The sequence below is a fragment of the Rhinolophus ferrumequinum genome, chromosome 11, assembly GCF_004115265.2.
Source record: "Rhinolophus ferrumequinum isolate MPI-CBG mRhiFer1 chromosome 11, mRhiFer1_v1.p, whole genome shotgun sequence".
Taxonomy (NCBI): Eukaryota; Metazoa; Chordata; class Mammalia; order Chiroptera; family Rhinolophidae; genus Rhinolophus; species Rhinolophus ferrumequinum.
In genome coordinates, this window is record NC_046294.1 from 10321145 (window position 1) to 10346457 (window position 25313).

General features: G+C 37.8%; 2 protein-coding genes across 3 annotated transcripts in view; both read right to left on the reverse strand.

Annotated features, from left to right (window-relative positions):
• Positions 1–213: 213 nt before the first annotated feature.
• On the reverse strand, positions 214–9886 carry MS4A3 (membrane spanning 4-domains A3). Its single transcript, XM_033121274.1, is given in 7 exon segments — positions 214–273; positions 1237–1268; positions 1271–1337; positions 2635–2781; positions 5124–5180; positions 7786–7929; positions 9728–9886. Coding segments are annotated over 7 exon segments (666 nt in total).
• A 5851-nt stretch (positions 9887–15737) lies between these two features.
• LOC117030913 (oocyte-secreted protein 2-like) overlaps positions 15738–25313 on the reverse strand; it is a 51239-nt gene continuing 41663 nt past the window's right edge. Inside the window, exons 1-4 of one of the 2 annotated variants that reach the window (XM_033121163.1) lie at positions 24530–24593; positions 18562–18740; positions 17398–17501; positions 15738–15855 (exon numbers count right to left, since the gene is read on the reverse strand). In XM_033121163.1, the coding sequence (XP_032977054.1) occupies positions 15738–15855; positions 17398–17501; positions 18562–18740; positions 24530–24593 (465 nt within the window). Of the gene's footprint in view, positions 15856–17397; positions 17502–18561; positions 18741–24529; positions 24594–25313 lie in introns of those variants that run through there. The other variant, XR_004424456.1, reaches the window with a different exon arrangement.

Consider the following 25313-nt stretch of genomic DNA (forward strand, 5'->3'; position numbering starts at 1 on the left):
GGAACAACTTTGGAGTGGTGATCATAGAAGGTACAAGGCCAAGAACGCCTCAAGAAAGATATTTGTCCTTCAGTACCAGGACACACAAATGGGATTTATAGTTAGGACAGCAAGGATTAAGTACATGTCCAAGCTTCTCATGACTGGTTCAATGATAGCAGGAATATGTTTCACAGCCTCCTGTTCTCTAGAGTTCTTGGATGGAGCTCTAACTCATGGAGATTTGGGGTTGAGTTTCTCTGCTCTCAGACCTACTTTAATGAGGATGTGCTCCTGACTCCACAGAATAAGGAGGTGAGGAAATTACCTGCAAAACAAAATATCAATCTCCAAGAATAGGCTCATCCCTTCCCTCTCCTATCCCTTCCTGGTATCATCAGGATCATCACCAATAACAGTCACTCGCTGATTATCACTGTGCTAAGGTATTATGTACATAGTCCTTACAACAAACATCAGAAATAAATGAAAACGTTTTCATATCACAGTTGAGATACCAAAAATCTAGAGGCAATTCGTGATTTTTCCCCCTGGGTATACAGCTAAAAAGGGACAAGTTACAAGAAAATAATACCTTAATTCTATCTGTATAAAAAATGTGTGCTCTTGTTGGGTCGGTTTTTCCTACAGGCCCCCCCCCCCCCCCCCCCGCCCGCTACGAGCTCCATCCTTATCGGAGCTGTCTCCCTCCATCCCCTTATGGGAGATTTCTCCGTGGGCACTATAGTTAGAGGCCTCCCTGTCAACACAATGTTGAAGAATCACAGCTGCTAGGGACGGACATCCCGGCACCCTGGCCAGATTTAACCAATCCCTAGCGTCGCAATAGCAATAGAGCGAATCTCCCCCAAACCCGGAGGCCTAACCCTGTAAAACAAAGCGCCCGACCCTGGGAAGTGCTCAGTTCTTTGGGAACAATCCCGCTGAGCCCGCCTGCGTAATAAAGCTGTAATAAAGCTTCTCCCTGATCTCTGCGTGCCTCTTGAGTCTCTCAGTCCTCGTCCTTCTTCCGCAACACTCTTAGGTATGAAATAACACTGTTTCCTCTTGCATTTACACCAGAATTCTTTTCCAGGCTTTATTCCATCTCTAACATTCAACCATCTGTAACTCCAAGAACCCCGCAGATTATTATCACACAGAATTCTCTTTCCAATTGCAAGAGTCAGAGACAAGCTCAAACCCTAGAGGGAGGTTGCAGACCTTGTGAATCAGTGGTCATGGAAACAAACCTACCTCTCCTGAATGGCAGCAGTTTGCTTTGCACCCATGGCTGAGATGGAGATGGTTTGGCACAATTCCCGCAAGGTAAGCATTAACATTAGAGACACAAGGCCCTGGGGGATATGATGCCTCACATCAAACTCAGTAGAAACATTCAGAGGAAAAAAATGTTAGCAGGAAACCAAACTACAACATTTCCCTCCCATAAAATGGAACTGAGTAAACCATAAATTAGGTTTAATACACAGTCACACACCAACACTCTCTAAGAGACCCAATATCAATCTAAAAGCATGGAAATATTTTTCCTGGAAAGAGAGATACATTGTATTTCTGTATCAAGGGATGGGAAGTAGTCATGGGGGGAAGAAGCTATAGAGGCAAAATTCTGACACCATCACTACCATTTACCAGCTGGAAGAAGCAAACTAAGAGGTGAGTAGGCAGTTTTTTAAAAATGCACAAAAAATGACCCCTCCACCATATTAGTTGTACTTCATATGGGTTCAGGCATTTTACACTATTTCTAAAAACTAAAACACTAAGCTAAAATATTAAATAAAAAATTACTTCTTTTATTTCTGAGGCACCTAGAAGAAGCAAATACAAAATTGCTCTGGAGGGAAAAATAACACAAAATCCACAGAAAAATCAGACCCATATAAATGTAAACTGAGAGCAATAAAAATATAATGAAGAAAACGAGGACTCTACCACGAGTAGCATCAGTAAACAGGAGAATTAGGAGTAAGTTAGGAAATAATAGTTCATAAATCATCAAGGGGAAATGGACAGATGTGAAGGAAAATATTAATTTCTAAGTTGACCTCAGAAAAGGGAGAATGCCTAAACACAAACGAAAAAATACTTATTTGGAAAGGTTATTAAAGATCTTTTCCTTTGAAAATATCGTATTCAAATAAATTCAAAATTGAAATCATCCAAATTTTCAATAATTCATTATTTGAAAATGCCAGACCACAAAGAAAACTGTAAGTCTCCCAAGTAAGTTTTAGGAAGCAAGATGGGGAATGAAAAAAAAATTTAAATTTAATCTCTCTTTTTATATTTTAATAACAGCAGATTTTAATAACAGCGGTGGTAGTAATATGGATAATAATGCAACAGTGTTCTAAACACTGTTTTAATTGCTTATCAAATATTAACTTATTTAGTCCTTGTACCAACCATGTGAGATTGATACTGTTACTATTCTCATTTCAAAGATGAGAAAATTGAAACGCAGAGGTTACCTAATTTGCCCTTCATTGCAGCGCTAATAAATGGCTGAGCTGAGATTCAAATCAAGGCAGAATGGTAACTAGTATATTATTTTTCTGTATACTTTAGGTTGTTTGAAATATTTTATAATGAAACATAATGTTTTAAAACATACATTTGATGAGGCACCCGTGTGTAAATGCGTAAGTCCAGTAACGACGAAGACTGACAGCTCTTGAATGACAGGCTGTTAACTGCTAAATTTATTGAGAGAAAAATAAACCCCACTAGTGCAACTGTAGCACTGGCAAGGTTCATCCCGAAGCTGCTTTGCATCTAAAAAGCAATGATTTTCAATTAATATAGGCAGCACATCTTTCATCCCTTTGTCTACAATTCACTTAAATAAACATCAATTGAATGTTGTTTACACAACCAGCAATATCCTAGATGCTGGGTAAACTAAATGAACAAAGATACAAAGGTCCCCACCTTTGTGGAGCTTACATTCTACAAGCAATGGTAAAGAAAACAATCAAGTATACTAATAGGTCAATTATATAGTATTTTTAAAAGAAATTAAGTGCTATGGGATAACAGAGTGGAGTAAAGAAGATGTGGAAATCCAGAGAGAGAGGAGTGGAGGTTTATGATATTAAATAGGAATGACACAGGGGAGAGGCATTGAAGAGCTGAGGGAGGCAGCTTTGAGGATATCTGAGGGGATGTCCTCTGGTCAAGGAAACACTCAGTTCTAAGCCCTGAGGCTAGAGTGTCCCAGAAACGTTCTAGGGAAGCAAGGCTGGCAAAGTGGTTGGAGGGGGAGTGACCAAATGTAAACAATATCTGGAAAAGAAGATAGGGAGTGACCAGTTAGCAGACCAGGTAGGGAGGGACCTTCAGGTCCTGGAAAAGATTTTGGTTCTTACTCTGAGAAAAACAGATACTTTAGCAGACTACGAGCAAAGGGGAAAGACAATTCGATTTCTGTTTTAAAGGGAACACTCAAGTGAGACTAGTTTAGATAGGGCCAAGTTTGGAAGGAAGGAGCTGATTAAGAGAGCGGATGGTAGATTAGATGAAGTGTTGTCAGTAGAAAGATGAGAAAAGGTCAAAATTAGATACAGTTTGAAAGTAGGGTCAACAGGATTTACTGACAAATTAGATTCAAGATTGTTCAAGAAAGAAGAAGGGATAATTCTAAGGTTTGGGACCTGGAAATCAGGAAGGATGGATCCAGTTCTCATCCACTGACATGAGGGGGACAGTGGATGGAGAAGGTTTTTGGAGGAAGATTAGGAGTTGAGTTTTGGACCTTTGGAACTCTAAGTAGATGCAATCAGATATGGAGCAGTCTTGTGCTCAGAAGAGAGATCTAGGCTAGAAGTATTACTTTCAGAGTTGTGGGCATGTAGATGTCGTTCAAAGCCATGAGAATGAATGAGATTGCCACAGGAGTGAGTAGAGCAAGTGACAAAGAATTCAGCTATGGGATACCCCAACATTAAAAGGTGGAAGAGAAAAAAAGGAACTAGGAAAGGAGATTGAAAAGGAGCAACTAAAAACATAGGAGGCAAACCAGCCAATCAATCAAGGTGTCCTGGAAGAAAGGGAAGAAATTATTGGAAGGAGGGAGTGATGAACTGTGTGCTAAATGTTACTCGTGGATTGAGTTCAATGGAGACTGAGAATTGACCTTTGTCCTACCATTGTAGAACTCTCCAGTGGTCGTATGGGGAACAGTTACAGAGGTGTGACAGGAAAGAAAAGAAAGCCTTATTGGAGCGGGTTTAGTTTAAACGAGTTAGATAGGAATTGGAGCCAAAGTACAGATAATTCCTTTAAGGAGTTTAGCAAGAAAGGGAAAAATTGTGCTTGTGGCTAGCAGGAGAAAAGAAGGTTGAGATATTTTTCTTTCAAGAGCAGTAAGTGGATGCTTATAGGCTAATTAAAAAGATCTAGTAGAAAGAGAATTGGAGTGTGGGGAAAAAAGGAACAAACAAAATCAAGGATTCAAGTAGGGGTACTGGCTTTGAAGAAAATCGCAGAGGTCACTGATGGTAAGAGGAAAGAAGAAAAAAATATATTGGTATGGATCTGGTCAATGAGGTAGATATTGTAGTGTGGGTCTGGAAATTCTTATGGCTTTTGTTTCTCAGAATAGGAAGCCAGGTCATCACCAGAGAGTAAAGATGAGAGAAAAAGGGTTGGTGTTTGAAGAGAGAATATAAAGGACAAATAGCCATCTAGGTAGGAGAGAGAGTGAATGGACTAAGAAAGCAGTATAAATAGGTAGATGATTTAGTAAGAACATATAATAAGACCTCGTAATTGTTTAATAGCTCACCAAAGGAATAGAATTTTTGGCTTTCAGTTGTGGTGGGAGAGTTTATACTCAAAATAATTAGAATTGCTCAAATTTAACAATACATAAAAATCAAGAAGGTTTTTCTAAGCTTCAGATTCATCAAATATTCATATTAACCATCCCACTAATCATATTCACAATCTATATGATTTTCTGATGATCTATGTGAATGCCTTAAGAAAATTAATTTTCTTGTGCATTAAAGAGACTCAGTGTCTCTGCTGGATATACCAACCTCTACTCTCCTACTATTAATGGAGAACATTTCTACTCCTGTGACCATGGGGAAAGAGGAAGAACTGCTACTTACCAACATTCTGGTGGGTTTTCTCCCAGCTGTACCAGATATGGATCCTGAACTAATAAATTGTTTGAAAAGAGGAAATGAATCAGATAAAAAAATATTAAGCCTCAACTATTTTTTCTAGTTCCTCCCATGATTAGCAAATATCTAGCAAGTCATAAAAAACTTTTTAAAATTCACATCCAGAACACAAAATTATACTTGATGTTGCTCATCATGTTATATGAATAAAATTTTAAATTAGTTTAAATTTTGAGTAAATTTATAATATTTTCATTTTGTTTTAAGTCTGGCTTTTTACAGGTTTATGTGGGTGTGCATACTTTAAAAACATAAAATAAATATATAGAGATATAGACATTTACTGTACTATAATTACATTTATGCTTATATTTATATTAAATGTAAATAATATTTACTTACATACACATGTGTATATATATGTAATATCATTCTCATATTTTTACTCAAGATTCAGATAAGGTTTTGATTTATTGGACTGGATGTTCTAAAAAATCTTTTACAAATATTTGAGTGTCTATATTGATGTATCCACTACTTTTTAAATTACTATTTTGCTATGCTATTGTTTCCATGACTCTACTTTTGATAAATGGAATTCTCCACATGTTCATGGTTTTCTCAAAACCTCATTGTATTGTTTATCTCAAATCTCACAACCATTTACCAATGGTTTACCACTCCTATGGTCTGAGGGAAAAGTTGCCAAAATCATGTAGAGCAAAGGCTTGCTACATACAGTTCAATTATTGAATTCTGGCCAAACATGAAGGAACAGGCTTTGAATTATATTTCAAATAACGAAGCGGTTATCACAGGAAACTCCTGAGTCACTACAGCTTTGTGGTTAAGAGCGTGTGCTCAGTGTTCTGATCCCATCTTCAGCTCATGTTCATTCCATAACCTTAGAATAATTATCAAACCCTTCTTTGATTCAGTTTCTTTTTCTGTAAAATAGAGAGGTGCATGTCCCCATGTTAATATTACTTACCTTATAGCTACGTGGGGATAAAATGAAACATAACAACACATAGTCAGGGTTATATATGTGCCAAGCATGCAGAAAGCACTCAAATTACTAACAATCGCTAAGGTTTTTATATACATATTTCCATTTAATTTCACAGTGACCCAAAGAGAAGGTCCTCATATTATTTCTACCTTCCTAGTGAGGAAACTGTAGGGTGAGAGTTTCCCAAGTCACATAGTTAATAAGGATGAACAAGAAAAAGACTGGAGAAGGGAAGGAATCACACAGTCGATATACAGCAGGGCATGTATACAGAGGGAAAGGGAGTGAGACGAGGGCTTAGTTGAAGGTAAGGCCACATCTGAAGGGTTTTGTGCCATGTTGTGGACCTTAGACTCTGCTCTGTAGGTGAGACAGAGCCAGAAAGAAGCTTCCAGCAATGGGAATCCAATGGTCAGATTTGTATCTTAGTGTCGATGCTAAAAGAGTGCAACTCTGGCTCCCTGACCATGGCTCTTTCCTTCTTCTTCTTCTTCTCCTTCTTCTACTCCTCCTCCTCCTCCTCCTCCTCCTTTTTTTTTTTTTTTTTTTTTTTTTTTTTTTGATAAACTGACCTCACTTTTTGGGAAAAGAAAATTCTTTTCTGGTTGAGTAATTTAAACATTTTATTATTCTTTTTTCTACAATACGGAAAATTTCCATTCAAGTAGCCAGAATTCATTATGCAAAACAAATGTGTACCCTGGCTTTTCTAGAAAAATTCAGATTCTAACTATTCCACCAAAATGATATTAACTATCTAAAATTTTCAGAAATATACAATCCAAATTACACATTTTGGACTGTATCCAGAAATAGCAGATAATCTTTTGTCAGAACATGAGATCCGATTTGGGCCAATAAATTTTAGCCAAATTATAAGCAATTTCTTTTTGAAGGAGATCAAAAGGTCAGTGATTCTCAAAAAATAAAAGCATGAATAAATTAAGAGCCTAAGACTTGTTATAAATTTCTTTCTTTTTCATTTGCCAATTACAGGTTCTATTCACTATTTTCAACTAAACTTTCCCATCTTAGATTTTATGGTAGCATTTTTGTTTTCATGTTTACTCAAAGACTGAACATGTATAAATTCTCAAAGTTCTAGCACCAGAACAAACAAGCAAAACAAACAAGCAAAACCAAGAAAACCATCAGGTAGGTGATAATCAAATGACAAAGCTGAATAAATAAATTTTTAAATCACCCAGATTTTAAAAAATCACCTAGCTTATTTTTACTGATTATATTTTGACCCAAATAGGGGATATCACTCTTCTGATTTTCAGACAGTAATCAGCAGGTAAATCTCTTATCTCCCAAACCAGGACTCTCTGGATGTACTATACAAGCCAATTCATCAATACTCATTTTTCATTCAATTTTATTAGTATCCACAAATTGAATACATGGGTAGTAGACTAACGTTTGGGACTTAAATTGTTCTCAGCAAATGTGATTTCTTTTAATCAGAAAGAAAGATGTTTTGTTTTTAAAACTTGTTTGTGTCAAGAATTACAAATCAAACCTACAGCATGTAACCTTCAAATTACCTAAGAACAATACTTTAATAATCAAACACATTGCTAGCCATGGTATCTAAGAAATGATCTATGGTTAGGGTATTTGAATACTCACAAATACAGCACCCCATATCGGATAGCCTGTGTAGAAGGTAAAAAAAAAAAAGAAGAAGTGCCTGAAGAGATGGGATAAGGTTTGTAAGGAACCCAGAAAAACTCCCAGAGCCAGAATTACTGCTCCATTCAGGATCTGGATGGCCTGTAAGAAGGAAAAGCAAAAAAAGCATAATGGTCATATACTAGTATCTACGGAGAACAGACCATTTAAATTTTCCTCAGGAAGGAGATATCAGGAGGTCAAATACATGGTGATGGAAGGAGAACTGAGTCCCACCAATTCCATTGGCAACCCTACATCTTCACCTTCCTCCCTACTTCTGTTCAATCTCGCAAACCCTTTTTGAAAGTGGCAGAACAACAGATATACGGGAAAATGCTCAACTTCACTAGCTATTAGGGAAATGCAAATCAAAACCACAATGAGCTGTCACCTCAACTGTTAGAATGGCTATCACCAACAAGACAAGTAATAAAAAGTGTTGGAGCTATTGTGAAGAAAAAGAGCCTTCATACACTGCTAGTGGGAATATAAATTGGTACAGACACTAGAGAAAACAGTATTGAGGTTCCTCAAAAAATTAAGGATAGGATTACCAGATGACCCAGCAATCCCTCTTCTGGGTATCTACCCAGAAAATCTGAAAACATTTACTTGTAAACATATATGTACCACTGGGTTCACTGCAGCATTATTCACGGTGGCAAAGACATGGAAATGTCCTTCGATAGATGATTGGATAAAGAAGATGAGGTACATATACACAATGGAATATTACTCGGCCATAAGGAAAGATGAAATACTGCCATTTGCGACAATGTGGATGGATCTTGAGATTATCATGCTAAGCGAAATAAGTCAGACAGAAAAAATCTTAGACTTCACTCATATGTGGGATATAAAACTGAAAGCAACAAAGAAACAAGACAAGCAAACAAAGAAACAAAAACTCATTTACACAGACACCGGTTTAGTGGTTACCAGAGTGTAAGGGGGAGGGAGGGTTGTAGAAGAGTAAAAAGGGGGTCAAATATATGATGATGGAAGGAGAACTGACTCTGAGTGGTGAACACACAATACAATATGCAGATGATGTGTTATAGAAATGTACACTTGAAACCTATATAATTTTACTAACCAATGTCATCCCTATAGATTTAATAAATATTTAAAAGGTCAAAAAAAGACATACACATGTATGATAAAAAACAAAGGAAGTGGCAGAAGAGTAAAGGAGATATGACTGATAACATAAATTGAGTCGAATTATCTTCTCTGCATGTTTTGGGGTCATAATATGATGAGGGCAGATAGGCCTTAAGCAACATTTTACTCAATCTTTCCCTCAATCCAATTTTTAAATTTAAAATACAGAACATGAGTTCATAGAATTCAGCCTCCTGATATAGATGGTCAGACTGGAGTCCACTGTTCAATGCTGATAGGATGTTTCTACCATGAGATTATGCCTCTGCATTTCTTTTTTCCTTTTCCCTGGCTAAGGCAGTTGGTCTCCACTTGTCGGTCACTCACAGCAGCTCATGGCGGCTCTCACCAGCCAGTGGCTGCTGCCCCCTCCTCTCCTCCCCTGCAGCTCACACTAACCTCCCGCTGCTCACGGCAGCCCAGCTCCAGGGAGAGCCGTTGTCCACAATCTTAGCTGTAGAGGGCGCAGCTCACTAGGTGGAAATCGAACCCATGACCTCTGTGTTAGGAGCACTGGGCTCCAACCACCTGAGCCACCGGGCTGGCCCTGCCTCTGCCATTCTATTCCCAGGTCTAAAATATGCAGCAGTTTTTTATTAAAGGAGCAATGTTATTGATGGCATGCTGAGTAACTCAGAAATTCCTCCTTATGAGCATAAATAAGATTTTTCATGTGATAGTTATTAATATTTTCTTTCATCTTAAGGCAATTTCTAAAATAAGGCTGACTTACCCCAAGAGCTTGTAGTTCCTCTTTCTGGTAATTTTGTGATCTATCATCAGTGGGCTGGTAAACAGAATTATTCACCACCTCTGGTTCCACCTGGCTTCCTGGGGTACCACCTGCTGAGGCTGTGCCCAGCTCTGTATTAACTACTTCTTAGGAAGCCATATGGGATTGGTAATTGCTGTAATAGGAAAGAGATCCGAAGGCTTTATGTTTTCCCTTTTACCACTAGCTAATAATATTTTTGTGTGTAATAGAAGAGTTCGATTCTGGTCATACATCAAAATTAATTTCCATGAATGGGGCAGGAGGGCAGAATAATAGAGTTTTTTACATTGTCTAATTCCATTTTGTCTTGGAGTAGTAGACATCATTAAATCATTGTAGTAGGCCTGGGTACTTCACTTTGGAACAGTAAGGAGCAATTCCTTTCTCATTTTTACATGCACTTATATATTATATAGTCCCTGCCTCTCTTCAAATCAATCCTGGACAACCAGACATATGGTTTCATTGAGCAGTGATCTCTTATGTGAGGAAGATGGCTTTAGCCACATTCCAGTAACAGTAACAGGTATCATTTATTGAGTACTTACTGCTATGTGCCAGGTACTGTCTAATTGCTGTGAATGTGTTAATGTATTTAATCCTCCCAACAACTCTGTGTTGCAATATTATTCCCATTCTACAAATGAGAAAATTGAGGCATAGACAGGTTGACCAATTTACCCACATTTACACAGCTCATAGGTGAGTTCATATTCTAACAGAGACCTTCTACTTTAAGGTTTGACATTTTGAAAAATCATTATCCTATAGAGTACTATATGGAAGATCCCTTTCTGCTTAGCAGTATAGCACGGTGGAAAGAGTTTAAGCACTATGCGAGAGCCAAGTTCAAACCCAAGTATGTCCACTTATTAGTTGTATGATCTAGTAGTGGGAACCGCAGTTTTCACATCTGTAAAATGAAAACACTCTTAATTTCATATTAACATTGCAAGGCAAAACTTTGATAATGTATGAAGTCCCTAGTCTAGTAAAGAGCTGGTAACTGTTGACTTTTAACTTATAATTTGCCTTGTGTCGAAAAGGACTTAAAGTATTGTACATAGAGCCACCAAACTACCTCACTCATTATAGCTAAAAAATACATATTCCTAAAATATACACAGTATGTTTAATCTTGAACAATGTAACTTCCTGATATGCAGTGTCCTTCAAGACAAAATAATTACAAAATGTTTTTACCACTGATGAGGTGGATTTTGTGAGATTAACCACAAACCCATGGAGCACTGATGAATTCTGTCAAAACTATTGACTTTGAGTTTAGAGTAGTATCTTAATTTCTACTTTTCTCTGGAAATTACATGGCAGATCCAATTTCCTAATAACTTTACTCATTTCTGTCAAAATAAACCCATGTCACTTCCTTTCAAGAAAATGTTTACCTTTCTGGTTCTTTATTGTAGGGGGTATATGTCACACTTATTCAATCATCGAGGCACTAAAGAGGTGAAGGTCAGAACGCATTCTAACTTTAACTTCATCATATTGGTAATTGCTATTTTACGCCTCCCAAAAGTTTCCTCCCAATACTGATTTTCATGCCAGCATTAAGGTAAATACTCTATTTAAACACTGATAAAGGTAAAACGGCAAGGAGCCCGGACCTCCCATACTCAATTCTGGGCACAGAGTCTAGGAATAAGGGAAGATCAAAAAAGTTCACAACAAACTCTATTTTAATGAATGCCCGATGTATTCTGTATAAGCTGTATAATAATAAGAATGGCCAGAAACAGAAAATCTTCTTTAAATCCCTCCCCCATCTATGTTAAACATCATCTTGCAAAGCCCAGCCTTAAACTTTATCTGCTGGGAACTATGTATATATTTTAGCTAAAATATCAAATGCACTAAAATGTATGTAAGGTGGGGAGCATGGCTCCTTCATAATCAGAGGTTACTTGACTGTTTCTCCAGCTTCATTCCTCACCCCTCACTATCTCAAAGCTCAGTCCAGCCTTCTTTATTTCTTTCAGCCTTCCCATGTGTCAAGAGCTCAAATGTCTTGAACTTTTCTCAGTACTATGCCCCTCCTCCTGAAACATACTTCTCCTCAGACTCCACTTAGATTATTTCCACTCTTTTTCCAGACTGAGTCTCAGCCCACACATGATACTTTGATGGATGAAGCACCCCTTTCAGTTACTCTCAGAATTCCCTCCACCTCCCTTCTCATTCTACTTACGAGTCTCAATTGACTGGGTACTTATTTGTACCTCCCTGTCTTGTCACCATTGGAACTCCAGTGCCTAGCTCAGTATCTGTCATATGGTGGACACTGAGCTACGTTTAATATATCAGTGAATTTTTGGTCCAGCCTGATGTTGCCGTGACTTCCAGATGGATGATAATGAAAATTACATTGGCAAGGATTGGAACCTCTCACACAGAGAAATTCCAGAGCAGTCCCGGAGGGAGGAAATCTATTCTAACCACATTATTTAACTTGACTTTTAAAAATAACTAAATATCAGGGAGAATTTTTAGCCTTCAGGTAAAATAAACTATGTTCTATAGCTTAGCTTTTTTTAATGGAAAAAATGTAGATTTCCTAAGAACCTCCCAGTTAGGTTCACTTATCTAGTTTTTAGTGCTTGTCAGGCATTGTTCTAAGTGTTTTACTCACATTAACTAATCTAGTTCTCACCACACCCATAAGAAAAGGTAAGACTGCTATGATCTTCTCCATTTTACAGATGAAGCATCATCAGAGGAGCTGAGCATCAGAGGAGTTAAGGAACTTGCCCAAGGCCACATGGCCAGCAATTTGAGGAGCGAGGAATCAGAAACTGGCTGCCTCTGGAGTATCATTACCCTATATCGTCCCCCTGAGTTTATACAGAAACTCACTCACCAAATTCCCTACGTCAGGAATGTCCAGACCATCCTTCATGACCAGAGCTGGCCGCCATTTAATATGAGTGCAGGATTTAATATACCTAAGGGGTATACATCTGCGTGTATGTGAGCCCACGCCTACATTTCTCCAAATGCATAACTACATAATTATACCTAACATTTTTTACCACGGCACCAGAGTAATGATCAAATTTTAAAGGAAACTATCCTTCTAGATCGATGTTCCATATCCCTACAAGCAACCAAGCAGAAAACTTTGCAGACATCCTCAGTTGCCCACTTGGGTGACACCTTTAAGAGACAATAAAGAAAGGGAGGGACTCTATAGGGTTTACCTAGGAGGCTTCAGAACTTGACAGATGTCTTTCCTCTCAAGCCCTCTTGTTGTGAGCAGGAGACAATAATGATTGCTACAGTGTCTTTTCCAGAAAAGGGCAGCCTCGTCTAACTCAGGCTTAACGTATCATTGCCTTATGCAACACTTTAGAGGGGTCAGTGAAAATGTTTTGTGGGGGGACTGACGAGTGTGCTAACTACATGTGTGTCTGAGGCTTCTCGGCTTTCACTGTGCTTTCCTGAAGGTGCCGTGTTGATTAGGAAACTGGTGCCAGGAGAAACTGTCTTCTGGCTTTGAGACAGTGCTTAACATATTGTTGGAACAAGAAATAGAAGCAGAAAATATGGGTAGTGAGGTAGGAAAGGGCGCTGGAATGGAGGAAGAACAGTTATTTGCATAGGGAGAAGACAAAGTCAGATAGCAAGCGTAATGTCTGGAGGACAAAGGAGGTCACTTGTGTCATCACACTCAATTCTCACCAGCTTGGAGAGGTTAATTAATCTGCCAACATCATAGGTATGAAAATGATGCAAATAGTAGCTTAAATTCATTGAATGCTTACTATGCACCAGTCACTATTTTAAATGCTTTACATGTATCAACTTATTTCATCCCCACAATAACCCAAGACATAGGGACAACTATTAACCTGATTCCACAGAAGAAAAAACTGCGGCATTGAAATCTTAACCAGCTTTCCCGACATCACACGGTGACTGGAGAAGCTGTGTGCAAAACTTAGGTTCTGGGTCGAGTGAATCAGAGGTGTGCCTGCTATCCCAGTGTGATTTTAATAAACGCCTCCTCTCACTTTTAAAAGTGTACCAGTTTAGATGATAAATTATATAATCATTCTAAATAAATATGTGTCCTGAAATAGTTGATGGGAACATCAGAGCTGAGAGACAGAGAGTAAGGAAATATAGAACATGTGAAGATTGAAATGACAGTCCTTTAGAAGGGCACGGGGCAGGGCCTGAGAAAGAAGAAATGTTCACAACACACTGGGTGAGGGCTAATTTTGAAAACTGGAGCATATGTGGGGACTTGGTCACAGGAAAAGAGAGGGCCAGATACCATGACTGAAGCACAACTTGGGGAGGGGAGACTGTGAACTCTGGGGCACTGAGTACAAAGCGAGCGGGGGCCCAGCAGCCAGGAGAACTCACCGCACTGGCACTCTGCGGCCAGGGCTGGGACCTGAGCCTGGAGCCAAGGCTCTGAAGAAGGGGCCGAGGACAGAGAAAACCTAAACAGAAGCCATGAAGAAATAACTGGAGGATGTGGTAAGAGAGGATTCTCCTGCCTCGTTTTAGCCAGAGCCATTGCAAATGGAATACTGAAGAAGAAAAGGACAGAAAATGCCTTAAGAGAAAGAGGGAAAGAAATATGAGGAAGTGAAAAATAAGAGCTATCCATTCAAAATACTAGTTTTTAATTTAGACGTGTAGAAAGAGCTCTGCAAGGAAGTTACTTAAACCCTAAGACTTCAGTTATCGCATTTGTAAATTTAAACTCATCGTACCCACCTTCGAGAATAGTGCAAACATACAGAATGCCTGTAATGGTCTTAGCAACTAAGACCTTTACACAAATAGTAATACATAACTCTGTGGGTTATTAGGATTAAATAAGTTGTCACAACATGCTGGTAGTATTGCTTGACATACTCGCACATTAAGCCATACAGAAGTGTCACCTCTTAGTGTATTAACCGCAAAGGCAGATGCCCGTTATGATAACGTTTAAGTTCTTTGTTTGACCAGTAAACAGCCATAAGCAGCATTTTATTGAAAATGATAAGACAGCATTTTTAAAAACTTAATGTCAAATATCTTGGCAAAATCCATTTCCAGAGGGATGGAGCATCCGAAATGTACATTCATCCAAAATGTACTGAATAATTAATGGCATAATTTAATTATCATAACTGATATAAGAAATCTCCTCCAAGCCAGAAGTGATTTTCTGGTGTATTACATGGACAGACTCCCTCTTGAGTGAAAAGAAGGTGGCACAAGTAGGTGATAAAATGACCATCTAATGAATTACTTGTAAGTGGCAGGATGAGGCTATGCTTGACCCTCATCAGTCAATTATTTCACGTATAGAAGAATCACATCAGGGACAAAGGAAAGCCTGACATCAAATTTCAGTTAAGAGAGTGGTTCTTAAATCCTGGAATGTAACTTTAATTTCTTCTGCAATAATTATTCAAATATGATATACATTAAGTTATTTTTAGGACCCAACTTTACTGTTTAATTGAGAGAGCACACACAAGTTAGAGTATCTTCACGTAAAAGGACTTTGTCTTTCCTGGGAGTTAATATATCAAATTTTAATTTCTGCCCAAATTTTAGTTTCTGGCACATTTATATACCTCTGTTTTTTTATTCTTAACTAAAAAATATTTATTTTGGAGGTTCACGTTAAATAGATCAAACTAATGTCATTGAGAACATATTGCTGCTGAATTAATTATATAGGACAGAAAATAAAATTTAAGTGGGTAACATAAAGCATCTAACAGTTAACATTAAATTAATAAGCCATATCCCTAATGAATAATATCTAAAAACACATCTTCACTGAAACAGGACCTTCACTGAATTAGGGTTTTTTTAGGGATCAGATACCTAAAAAAAGATCTATATCAATTATTTTTTGGTACAAAAAAATTATTTTTCCAACAAAATTCTTGATAGTAATTCCAAGTTTCCATTTTTCCTTAAGGAGGAAATCAGTTTAATTAGAACTTAATAATCCTAACTCTTCTGGAGTTGTCTTAAAGTCAGCAATAAAGGGACTGGAATCCAATTTTATTTCATTATCTGTAGACACTGGTGTAAGCCACAATGATTTCCTAAAGAAAAGGAACACAGAAAGCAGATAGGGTTGGCATACTTGGTACCAGGTCTTTCTGAGTATAAACTTGGGGCCAAGTTATTTTTACCACCTTGTAACACTATGATAATTTCCAGTTTGGTGTTTTAAGAGGGCAGAACAGTTCCTGTACCTTCTGGATAATAGATGACTTATAATGCTTGTGCTAGTTGAGCACCAAAAGGCCTGGACTTAGACAAATTGATCCTAAGAATGGCAAGTAAAAGCTGTCAAAAGCTTAGTCTGACCCAGTGTGGTGGTGGCAAGGGAGCTATAGAGGTGTGTGTGTGTGTGTACACAGCAGCAAAATTCATGCACCGAAAACCTAATCATATTTTTTTGTTGACCTAGTCTTCATTTTTTTCTAAGGAAGATAAGCTGAAAACCACATAATAATTATTACCAAAACGGGAATGATTAGTCATCACTGGTGTTCTGGTAGCCTGTGCAAAGACAATAGCTCTAGGGCATTGGCTGATATACACCGTGTTTCCCCGAAAGTAAGACCTAGCCGGACAATCAACTCTGATGTGTCTTTTGGAGCAAAAATCAATATAAGACCTGGCCCGATTTTACTATAACATAGGTCTTATTTTCCGGGAAACACGATAGGAGTGTGTGTGTGTGTGTGTTTCACTAAATCCCTCAGCCTTTGTTTTGCCCTATAAAGTAAGTTAAAGGGAAGAGCAAGGATATTCAACAATGTGAATGCACTTAATGCCATTAAACTATACAATTAAGGTAAAACTTACCATTTTATGTATATTTTACCACAATAAAAAACACCGATTCTGCCCACCCCCTAGTACTCTAATCATGCTAAATGATACTGCACATTAATTAACTCTGAACTCTCAATTTTTTTTTTTTTGGTGTCAACTATTTTCATATATTAAACAAAGATAAAAATTTCCTGTGGTTTTCAGGTGATTTTCAGATTTGTTATTCAGATTTATAACTCTATGTAAATGTTTCAGTGACGTGGTTAAAGTGTATTAGGATAACATTCCATTGGTCTCAAAGTTCATGTGAGGTCCTTTTAGGATTTAATGTCTCAGTTCCACATTTCAAGCATGGAGCATTTAATTATTAGGCTGATAAGCCCTTCCCTTCATGTATCCCCATGAGTTAGTATTGAAATGAAAGATTGTCTTTCTCTTAATTTTTTAGCCACTTACTCTCCTCCTAACATGGTATTGAACCATGACATGTATCAGAAGAGTATTATGAAGGAGAAAGCACTGAAGTTTCATGCTTGATTTTACTATGACTATTTAACGTAGCTCAGTTACTAAAAAATAACCAACCCAGTTACACTAGATTGTCTGTTTTTATTCTAAAACAAACATTACATTTAAAAAAATACAAGAGTATTCATTAAAAATTTTTTTTTGTAAATGCTGACTTGATGTTTGTTTAGAGTTATGCTTATGGGTCTCTAAAAATCTATGCCTCTGCAGAAACATCTAGTAAGTAAAGGTGAAGTGAATGCATTCAAAGGGGTGTGGTCTATTGGACTCACCTAGAGGCAGAACACTCCAAAGCAGTTCTACGACAAATACGATGTATATTCCTTGGGTTATAGTATAACTCAGTTTGAAAAAGGAGAGTATCCTCTGAAACAACCTAGGAGAACACAAAGATTGAGTAGAAGGTATTTCTAGTACCAGAGGAAGCACACACATATTTGAAAAGGAAGTAGAAAACAAAAATGGATGCTGTCATTTTTAAGTACGTACAAAGGTCGGACAACCCACTGGGACAGAAAAGGAGTGTTATCTGGAAGAGTGAATTTCAAGTGTCTGGGGGGAAAAATCTTAATAGTCCCTAGAAGCAACTTAAACTGCCACTTAGAGCCACCTGTGACATTTACTAATGAAAAGGTTTTCAGCAGTTCTTTTGAGAAAGATGGTTTGGAGGTCAAATAATAGAGTGGTTTCAAGCTTTGGAGGCAAACCATCTGGTTTGTATCTAATCACTAACCGGCTGGCGGTCCCTAGGCCAATTATCGAAGCACCTTCCGAAGCTCCAGTTCCCTTCTTTCTAAAACAAAGATATACCTTATTCATAGGTGACTATTACAATTAGTCATTGGCCTGAAGTATTTTTGTAGTCTGATTATAAAGTGTTTAAATTTGGGAATCTATGAAAAAATAATATCCCAGGATAACAATACAGTTTAAGACTTGTGCCTAGTAAAATAACCGATAAGAAATTTTATTCCAATGAATATCTACTCTCCGTATTGACACATGGCCTGGTAGTACATGGGCAGATTCAAATGATCTAATGTTGACTATACCTGCTCGGACTGGGGACCTTCCACATTAAGAGAATCCAATGAAATTTATTAACCTATGTCACCCCAATAAATTTAATAAAATTTAAAAAATAAAGTCAAAAATAAAAAAATAAAACTCTGCTCAGCTGTAGTGAAATACAATAGTAGACTGAAGACAGCTTAAAGTCAGTTCCCTAACCGGTCCGTAAATCTGTGCTATAAGGTCCTGTGCACATAGATGGTCCAAAACTCACTGAATCATAAGTAAGGAACTCTGTTATCTATTCATAAATCACTATACCTAGGAACAAAACTTGTTCTTTAAAAAAATGACAATTTTAGCACCAGGCATAAAAATTTGAAAATTATTTATAAGTTATTTTTACAAATAATCACCATTCTCACCTGTGTTCTGATGCCACAATCATAAACAGGATATATGAAATGATATTCATATGTTTGTATCCGAGTCACAGGACAGCCAGATCCCAGGTATAATTCATCAGCGAATACATACACACGTCTGCTGTACGCATGCGGGATAACTTGGACCATCATCCAATCCATAGAACAAGTTATTGTCACTGCAGAAAGAATCATATGACAAAGTGTCAGATGTGTATTTATCTTCAGGAAGTGCTCAAAGAATATTCAGCTCTGACCTTTGTAGTAAGTAAAAGATAATCACAACTTAAAGTATAGTATACGAAGAGTTTTCATATTACCACTATTTTCTAAAATATCTGCATAATTATATCCCCAAACAACTAGATTTCAGTTATTTCACAGGGAAGAAAATCAACACATATGAAAAACCATAATCGTATAACCCCATCTCCTTTTAAAAAAAAATAGATTCCAAAGAGGGTGATATCTTCAGGACTACACATAACAGACAGAAATAAATTGCAATGCATTAGGAGAGGAGTGGTGTACTCCCAGGAATACTTTTGGAGAAGGATAAAGAGTGGGTACAGCAGAAGCCACATCTACAGCAGCCAGAACCAGAAACAATGGTTGCTATAAAAGGAAACAGTTTGAAGAGAGATGAAAGTTGGGGATGAAAATTCTATGAAACTTTTAAGGTAAAACCCATTCTTATCCTCTACTTTGAAATCTTCAGTAAGTCAGTAATAAAATTATTGGTAATAGATTCATTTATCCTCTGGAAGAAGTGAAAGTGTGCTAGATTTTGACTTAGTGTGCCAGACAAATATTAAGTAGAGTTTCTGGGGTGGGGGGTGATCAGAGTTAAATTTCATAGGTCCTTCTTTTGTTGAGAAAGAAAATAAAGATTTATTAGCTTTAATATTTAAAGATGCATGATAAGTAGCAGGAAGAAAAGCAACCTTAAATTAGATTGCAATACTTCCAAACTGGAGGACAAAATAGAATGAAGGACAAAACTAAACAAATTTGAAATAATCTAGAAGGCAAAAAGAAGAAAGAAAGAGATAAAAATCCAAAACAAACAAAAGAAAACAAACGAATAAGAAGACATGCAGAAGAATATATTGCAGAATTATTTAAAAGAGGAAAAGAAACCAGGACAACCTAAATGTCAAATGTCCACAAAGAGAAAACTGGATGAATAAATTGTGGGATAGACATACTACACGATACCATACAGCTGTGGAAATAAATAAATCAAAGCAAAAATTTCCACATACAATGGAAGTGAAGAGCTGAAATTTGACTATAAAAGTCCTAATATTTATTTATTTTTAAAAAGTACAGAAAGAGAGAAAAGTATACTTGTCTATCTTCTAAATGAACTAAGTTGACAAGTACATTTGACATGATTCGTCTTCAACACGCTAACTCCTGAAGGAGACAAATTATGATTCTGTAAATCTTCATCTATTAAAAGCAGAGGGGAAAAGGAAGGAAAAAAATTGTTGCAATAAATGAATTGCAAATATATCAGCAATAATAACAAAGGTTAATTGAACAAAATACTCTAGGCCAAACGATCAACAGCAGAATGAAGACATAAAGTGTAATTTATTCATATAATCAAATTCCATGTGGTATTGGAAAATAAATTATAGTTATACAAACAGATATATTTGAAAACAAATGCGAGAGAGAAGTCACAAAACAAAGCTTATATACCTCTCATTTGACAAAGTTCAAATGAGAGACAAACAGATTTTGAAAAGATTTTTTTCCAAGCGAACAAAGACTGTTCAAGCCAGTACCAGTCCTATACTTCCTAAGGCATTAGAATCATAACCCAAAACATGACTCAATCTCATCCTATATACCCGCCTCGTGTTTTACAAAAGCAAAAGCAATAGTGTTTAAACCTTATCTTTTTATTTTGACATTGATATAAGTAACTGTAACACAACTTGTCATCCAAACTAGAATACTTTGAACACGGATTTCATTTCTTAATCCCCTCTATATTCACAGCTGCACAGAAGACAGTCAATGTTCAGTGTATGTATGTTTGTGTGATTTAGATATGTGATTTGAATTGTAGCCCTTGCTCCTTGCTGATAGTACTACCTGCACACAGGACGTGTTGGTGAGCAGAAATTGGAGAACTTCCACATGACCATTTAAGAAAGGGGAGGGGCAACACCTGACTAGCAAGCCAACCTTTAGGGAGGCAGAGTTCTCCCAGCTGGCTGGACAGGGCTTGAATTCTGCAGATATACAATTATGAGTTAAAACTGCAATACAACTTACTCATGTGTCTGTAAAGGACACTCAAGTGAGGATGCACAGTCGGGTTCAACACAAGGCCTGGCAATTTGACTGAGTGTACGCAAAGCCTCAGACTGGGCTGCACTGGGTCAAGTGAAAGTACATTCAAGGTGGCAGTTCTACCCAGTGCTGGAAAGTTAAGTTGCAATGGGTTGGGATGCCATATAAGAAAAATTTCCTATACTCTCATTCGTCTCCTTAGTTACTACATGTGTTCTAACTATAGTCCCAATAAAACACTTGCCTGTCAATTCTCTTTGGAGCCTAACAAAACCTAGAAAGTAAATCAAGGCGCTATCCTCTCATTCCAATAAGTAATTCAGTCACTGCACAGTTCTGACTGATTAATGCCTCCTGATCCCCACCAGCATGTCTTCAAAGGCAGAAGGGAAAAAAAGCAAAGCAACAACGGCAGCATGCTCGGTGATATTCAGGTGTATTGATAGCTAGCTATTGTCTCCTACGGAAGTAGGGTGCTGAATAAATTGGTAAGGGGTTCCAAATCTAAAACTTTACTTAATGCCTGCCTTTGAAAGAAATATATGAAGAGGTCAGAAAAATTCTTAGGAGGCAAGGTTTCCTTCCTAATGCAATTTAGATAACTTGTCACTGATTTTTCCATTATTCTTGCCAATCTTGACAATATGCTATACGCCACACTGTCATGGGAGTTTGTACATACCTAAATTAAATTAAGTGTGCTATTAGGCACAAATCATACATGTGATTGACACTGACCCTATATTCTTCAAAGATTTACGTAGTAAACTGTCCCTCTATGGTAGTTGCAGAAATGCTGAGAATTAGGTTTTTTCTTCACAGCAAAAGCTCATTATGTTATCACCCTATAGATGAATCTTTCATCAGTTTGGAAATTGACAAACAGGTGGTTGTTGGAAGAAATAGTCGAAGTGTCTTAAAAATGACTATCTACCGTCAATATTTTAGTACCTTATACTTCTCACAAATAAGCCTAACATGACTCTGAGCAAGCCAGTCATGTGTCACAGGGGCTGCCTATCTGTATCTTCTTTCCTATGACTGGCACTCACTCACACATCTTTGCAAAGTAATCATAGTAAGTTGGATCACACAATGAAAAGCATAGGTAGCTCCCAAACCAGTAATAGGGGCAAGTAGGCCTTAGAAGACATTCAAAATATATTTTTTTTAATTTCTAAAAATTGTATTGCCTTGTATTACATTAACTAGTTTTGCATCCTAGTTCTGATTGGTCTTCTTTTATATTCTTTCTTTCAATGGCTATAGATACATATGTTTCTCCTATGCTTTTTTAAAAAAACTTTTATTTATTTTAACTGCGTTTTTCCAGGACCCATCAGCTCCAAGTCAAATAGTTGTTTCAATCTAGTTGTGGATGGCGCAGCTCACACTGGCCCATGCGGGGATCGAACCAGCAACCCTTATGTTACAAGCACTGCACTCTAACCAACTGAGCTAACTGGCCACTCCTTCAGGATATTCTTAAACACTTAGGAGGAGCTGAATCTTCCCAGAATGAAAAAATTTTATACAATTAATGAGCGAGAAACCTTGAACCCCATTTGAGCCTGGAAATTCATGGTCTTTACAGATAAATCATCAAGAAAGGAAGAAAATGCAGGGAGATGTCTGTCGGTGGAGAGTGGGGTTGGACAAGGCAGGTGTTTTAGTCAGTGATTATAACCTCCGACTCACATCCTGCCATGTGTTTGAAATATTATTCGAACATCACCTAGATAAGATTATCGGGAAGATCACTCCTAAAGGGAAAAAGATTTCAACCACTGGGATTCGAGATGGACTCGAAAGGATAAGTGGACATGAACATACAGGAAGTCCATGCTTCTGGCTTCACTGCTTTGTTTCCTTACTAAAATTAGAGTCAAGTTTCAGTTTGGCATTCTGAGCTTGTGTCTCAAATACCTGAGAATCACCTGAGAAGAAGCCTGAAGAAGGTGCATAGCTGCTGCGTACACTAACCGAAGCAGAATCTTCCTTGCCCCCAAGCATCAAGTTTCATCACGAGGCCTGAACGCCCACTCACCCCACCCCACTCACCAGGATTCTTCCCTGACTCACAAGTCACTACCTTTCCTCTACATGTGCTGAGTTGAAATCACTGAAATGTCCATGATTAGCTGCTACATGTGAGCAATGCTACCCTAGACGTTCTGAAAGATTCATCTTAGATACAATGGAAAGACCAGGAACTACATGTAGTCCTTGCACGTAAAGGGTTGACAGGCCAAATGGATAAAGAAAAATGCCACAAGATGTCATACATATATACAATGGAATATTATTCTGCTGTAAAAAAAGAATGAAATCTTGCCATTTTCAACAAAATGGATGGACCCAGAGGGTATTATGTTAAGTGAAACAAATCACACAGAGAAAGACAAACACCACGTAATTTTCCTTATACGTGGAATCTTAAAAACATAATAAACGAACAAACACAATAGAAACAAACTCATAGAGAACAAATTGGTGGTAGCCAAATGGGAGGGGGCTGGGGGGATAGGTGGAAAAGGTGAAGAGGATTAAGAAGTACAAATTGCCAGTCATAAAAACAGTCATGGGCATGTAAAGTACAGCATAGGGAACACAGTCAATAATATTGTAATAACTATGTATGGTGTCAGGTGGGTACTAGATTTTTGGGGGTGATCACTTCATAGGATATATAAATGGTTAATCACTATGTTGCACACCTGAGACGAACATACTATTGTATGTCAAGTGTAATTGAAAAATAAATTTCAAAAAATCATCAGTCCTATTCACAGGACCCTGTAGAGGTGTAGCTCGCCGTAAGAACATATAGAGGATCTTTTCTGTGTCTTCCATACACTGGGGCAAATGGAAAATAGAAGGTAGCCTTAAAAAAAAAAGGAATTCACATATCAATTATACACCACAAACACACACCCACACACACCCCCACACACAAACATACACACACTGGTAACAGAGGGAAGCATACAAAGAAAAAGTGATTTTTTAAAAAACATAAAGAACACAAAAAGTAACATTGAAACGATCTTAAAGTAGTTGACATTTAGTCAGGTCTTGAAGCTGGGAAGCATTTGGATAACACAAATAATGGAGACAATTCCAGGTAAAATAGAAAAGCATTGAAATCAACTTATGGACACACCAGATATTCGTTTAGCTTTGTCTTATTGGCTTTGCACAACCACTGATGAATGTGACATGAGTGAAGGGCCGGCAGTATTTTAAAAGACCAAAAGAGCAGTATCATCAGCAAGGGAAATATGAAGAGTACAGAAGCAGGAAGGTCAGGTAAGATACAACCAAGTATCTTACAAAACAATACAATCCAGTACTGGTAATTGGCAGTGAGTTCAAAAACACAGACTGACATGTCCAGCCAAGGATTATTTCTGAGGAAGCTCTACAAACGAGGCTCAAGAAAGCGAGAAGACGACAACAAAGGAAAAAGAAAAATCTCAGCCCTTTAGGCAGAAAGAGAAACTGGCCTCAGTATGTTGACTCAAGTCTACTCGGCCCAAAATATTTCTCCTCCAGTGAATTGTAAAATCAGATTTCACAGGGAGGAGAGCGCCTGCATGGGAAGCTATCATTCTGAGCAAGCCGTCCAAGGAAGCGTTCTCTAATACTGGTCACTTACCATGAATGGCCTCAGCACAAGGCCACACCAAAGCAGCAAGGAGAAACAAGACCTCTAAAGCCATAGAGACCTTCACTTTGGCAGACCCCCAGCACAGGACTTGCAGGAAGTAGGAAGTAGTAACTGGCTGAAGTGATTTTATATGACCTCCCATGCTCAGCTGCCTTCATTTTCCTATTTATTTGATAGCCATGGGGTGCTCTTACCATAGTGCCAACCACCTAAAGGCTGAGACTCTCCTGATTACGCAACACTGGAGCTCAAAGAGGCCTAGCAGGCGAGAAGTGCTATTTGATATCTGTGTCTGCACCAGAGCCTGTTTAAATCACCTGGGCCGCTGGCAGGACCCACCCTACACGTCCAACAAATATTAAATTTGTTTTTAAACTGTTTTTACTAGGTAACTTTCAGGTGTCATCTACCACGATGAACAGCCTAAATCATACATATTTGAAATCCAAAGATGATTGTTTCTTCATTTCTATGGGTTTAGCTGGAAGAGATGATAAAGGGACTTGATCAGGAACATAAGCCCACATAGGAGAAGCTCTTTGTTCACTTTCTTCTGCTAATTAGGGGGTACTTGGACAGGAAACAAATGAGTAGTACAAAGTGTATGGATCATGGATATAGAAATTGAAGATACTGTTTCTATGGCAGAAAGACAAGCAGGTGAACACCAAAATGAGTCTTCCGTGGCTAATTCAAGGTGCTGGTAGGGCCGTGTTCCTTTTGAAGGCTCTAGGGAAGAATCTGTTTCCTTGCCTTTTCCAGCTTCAAAAGG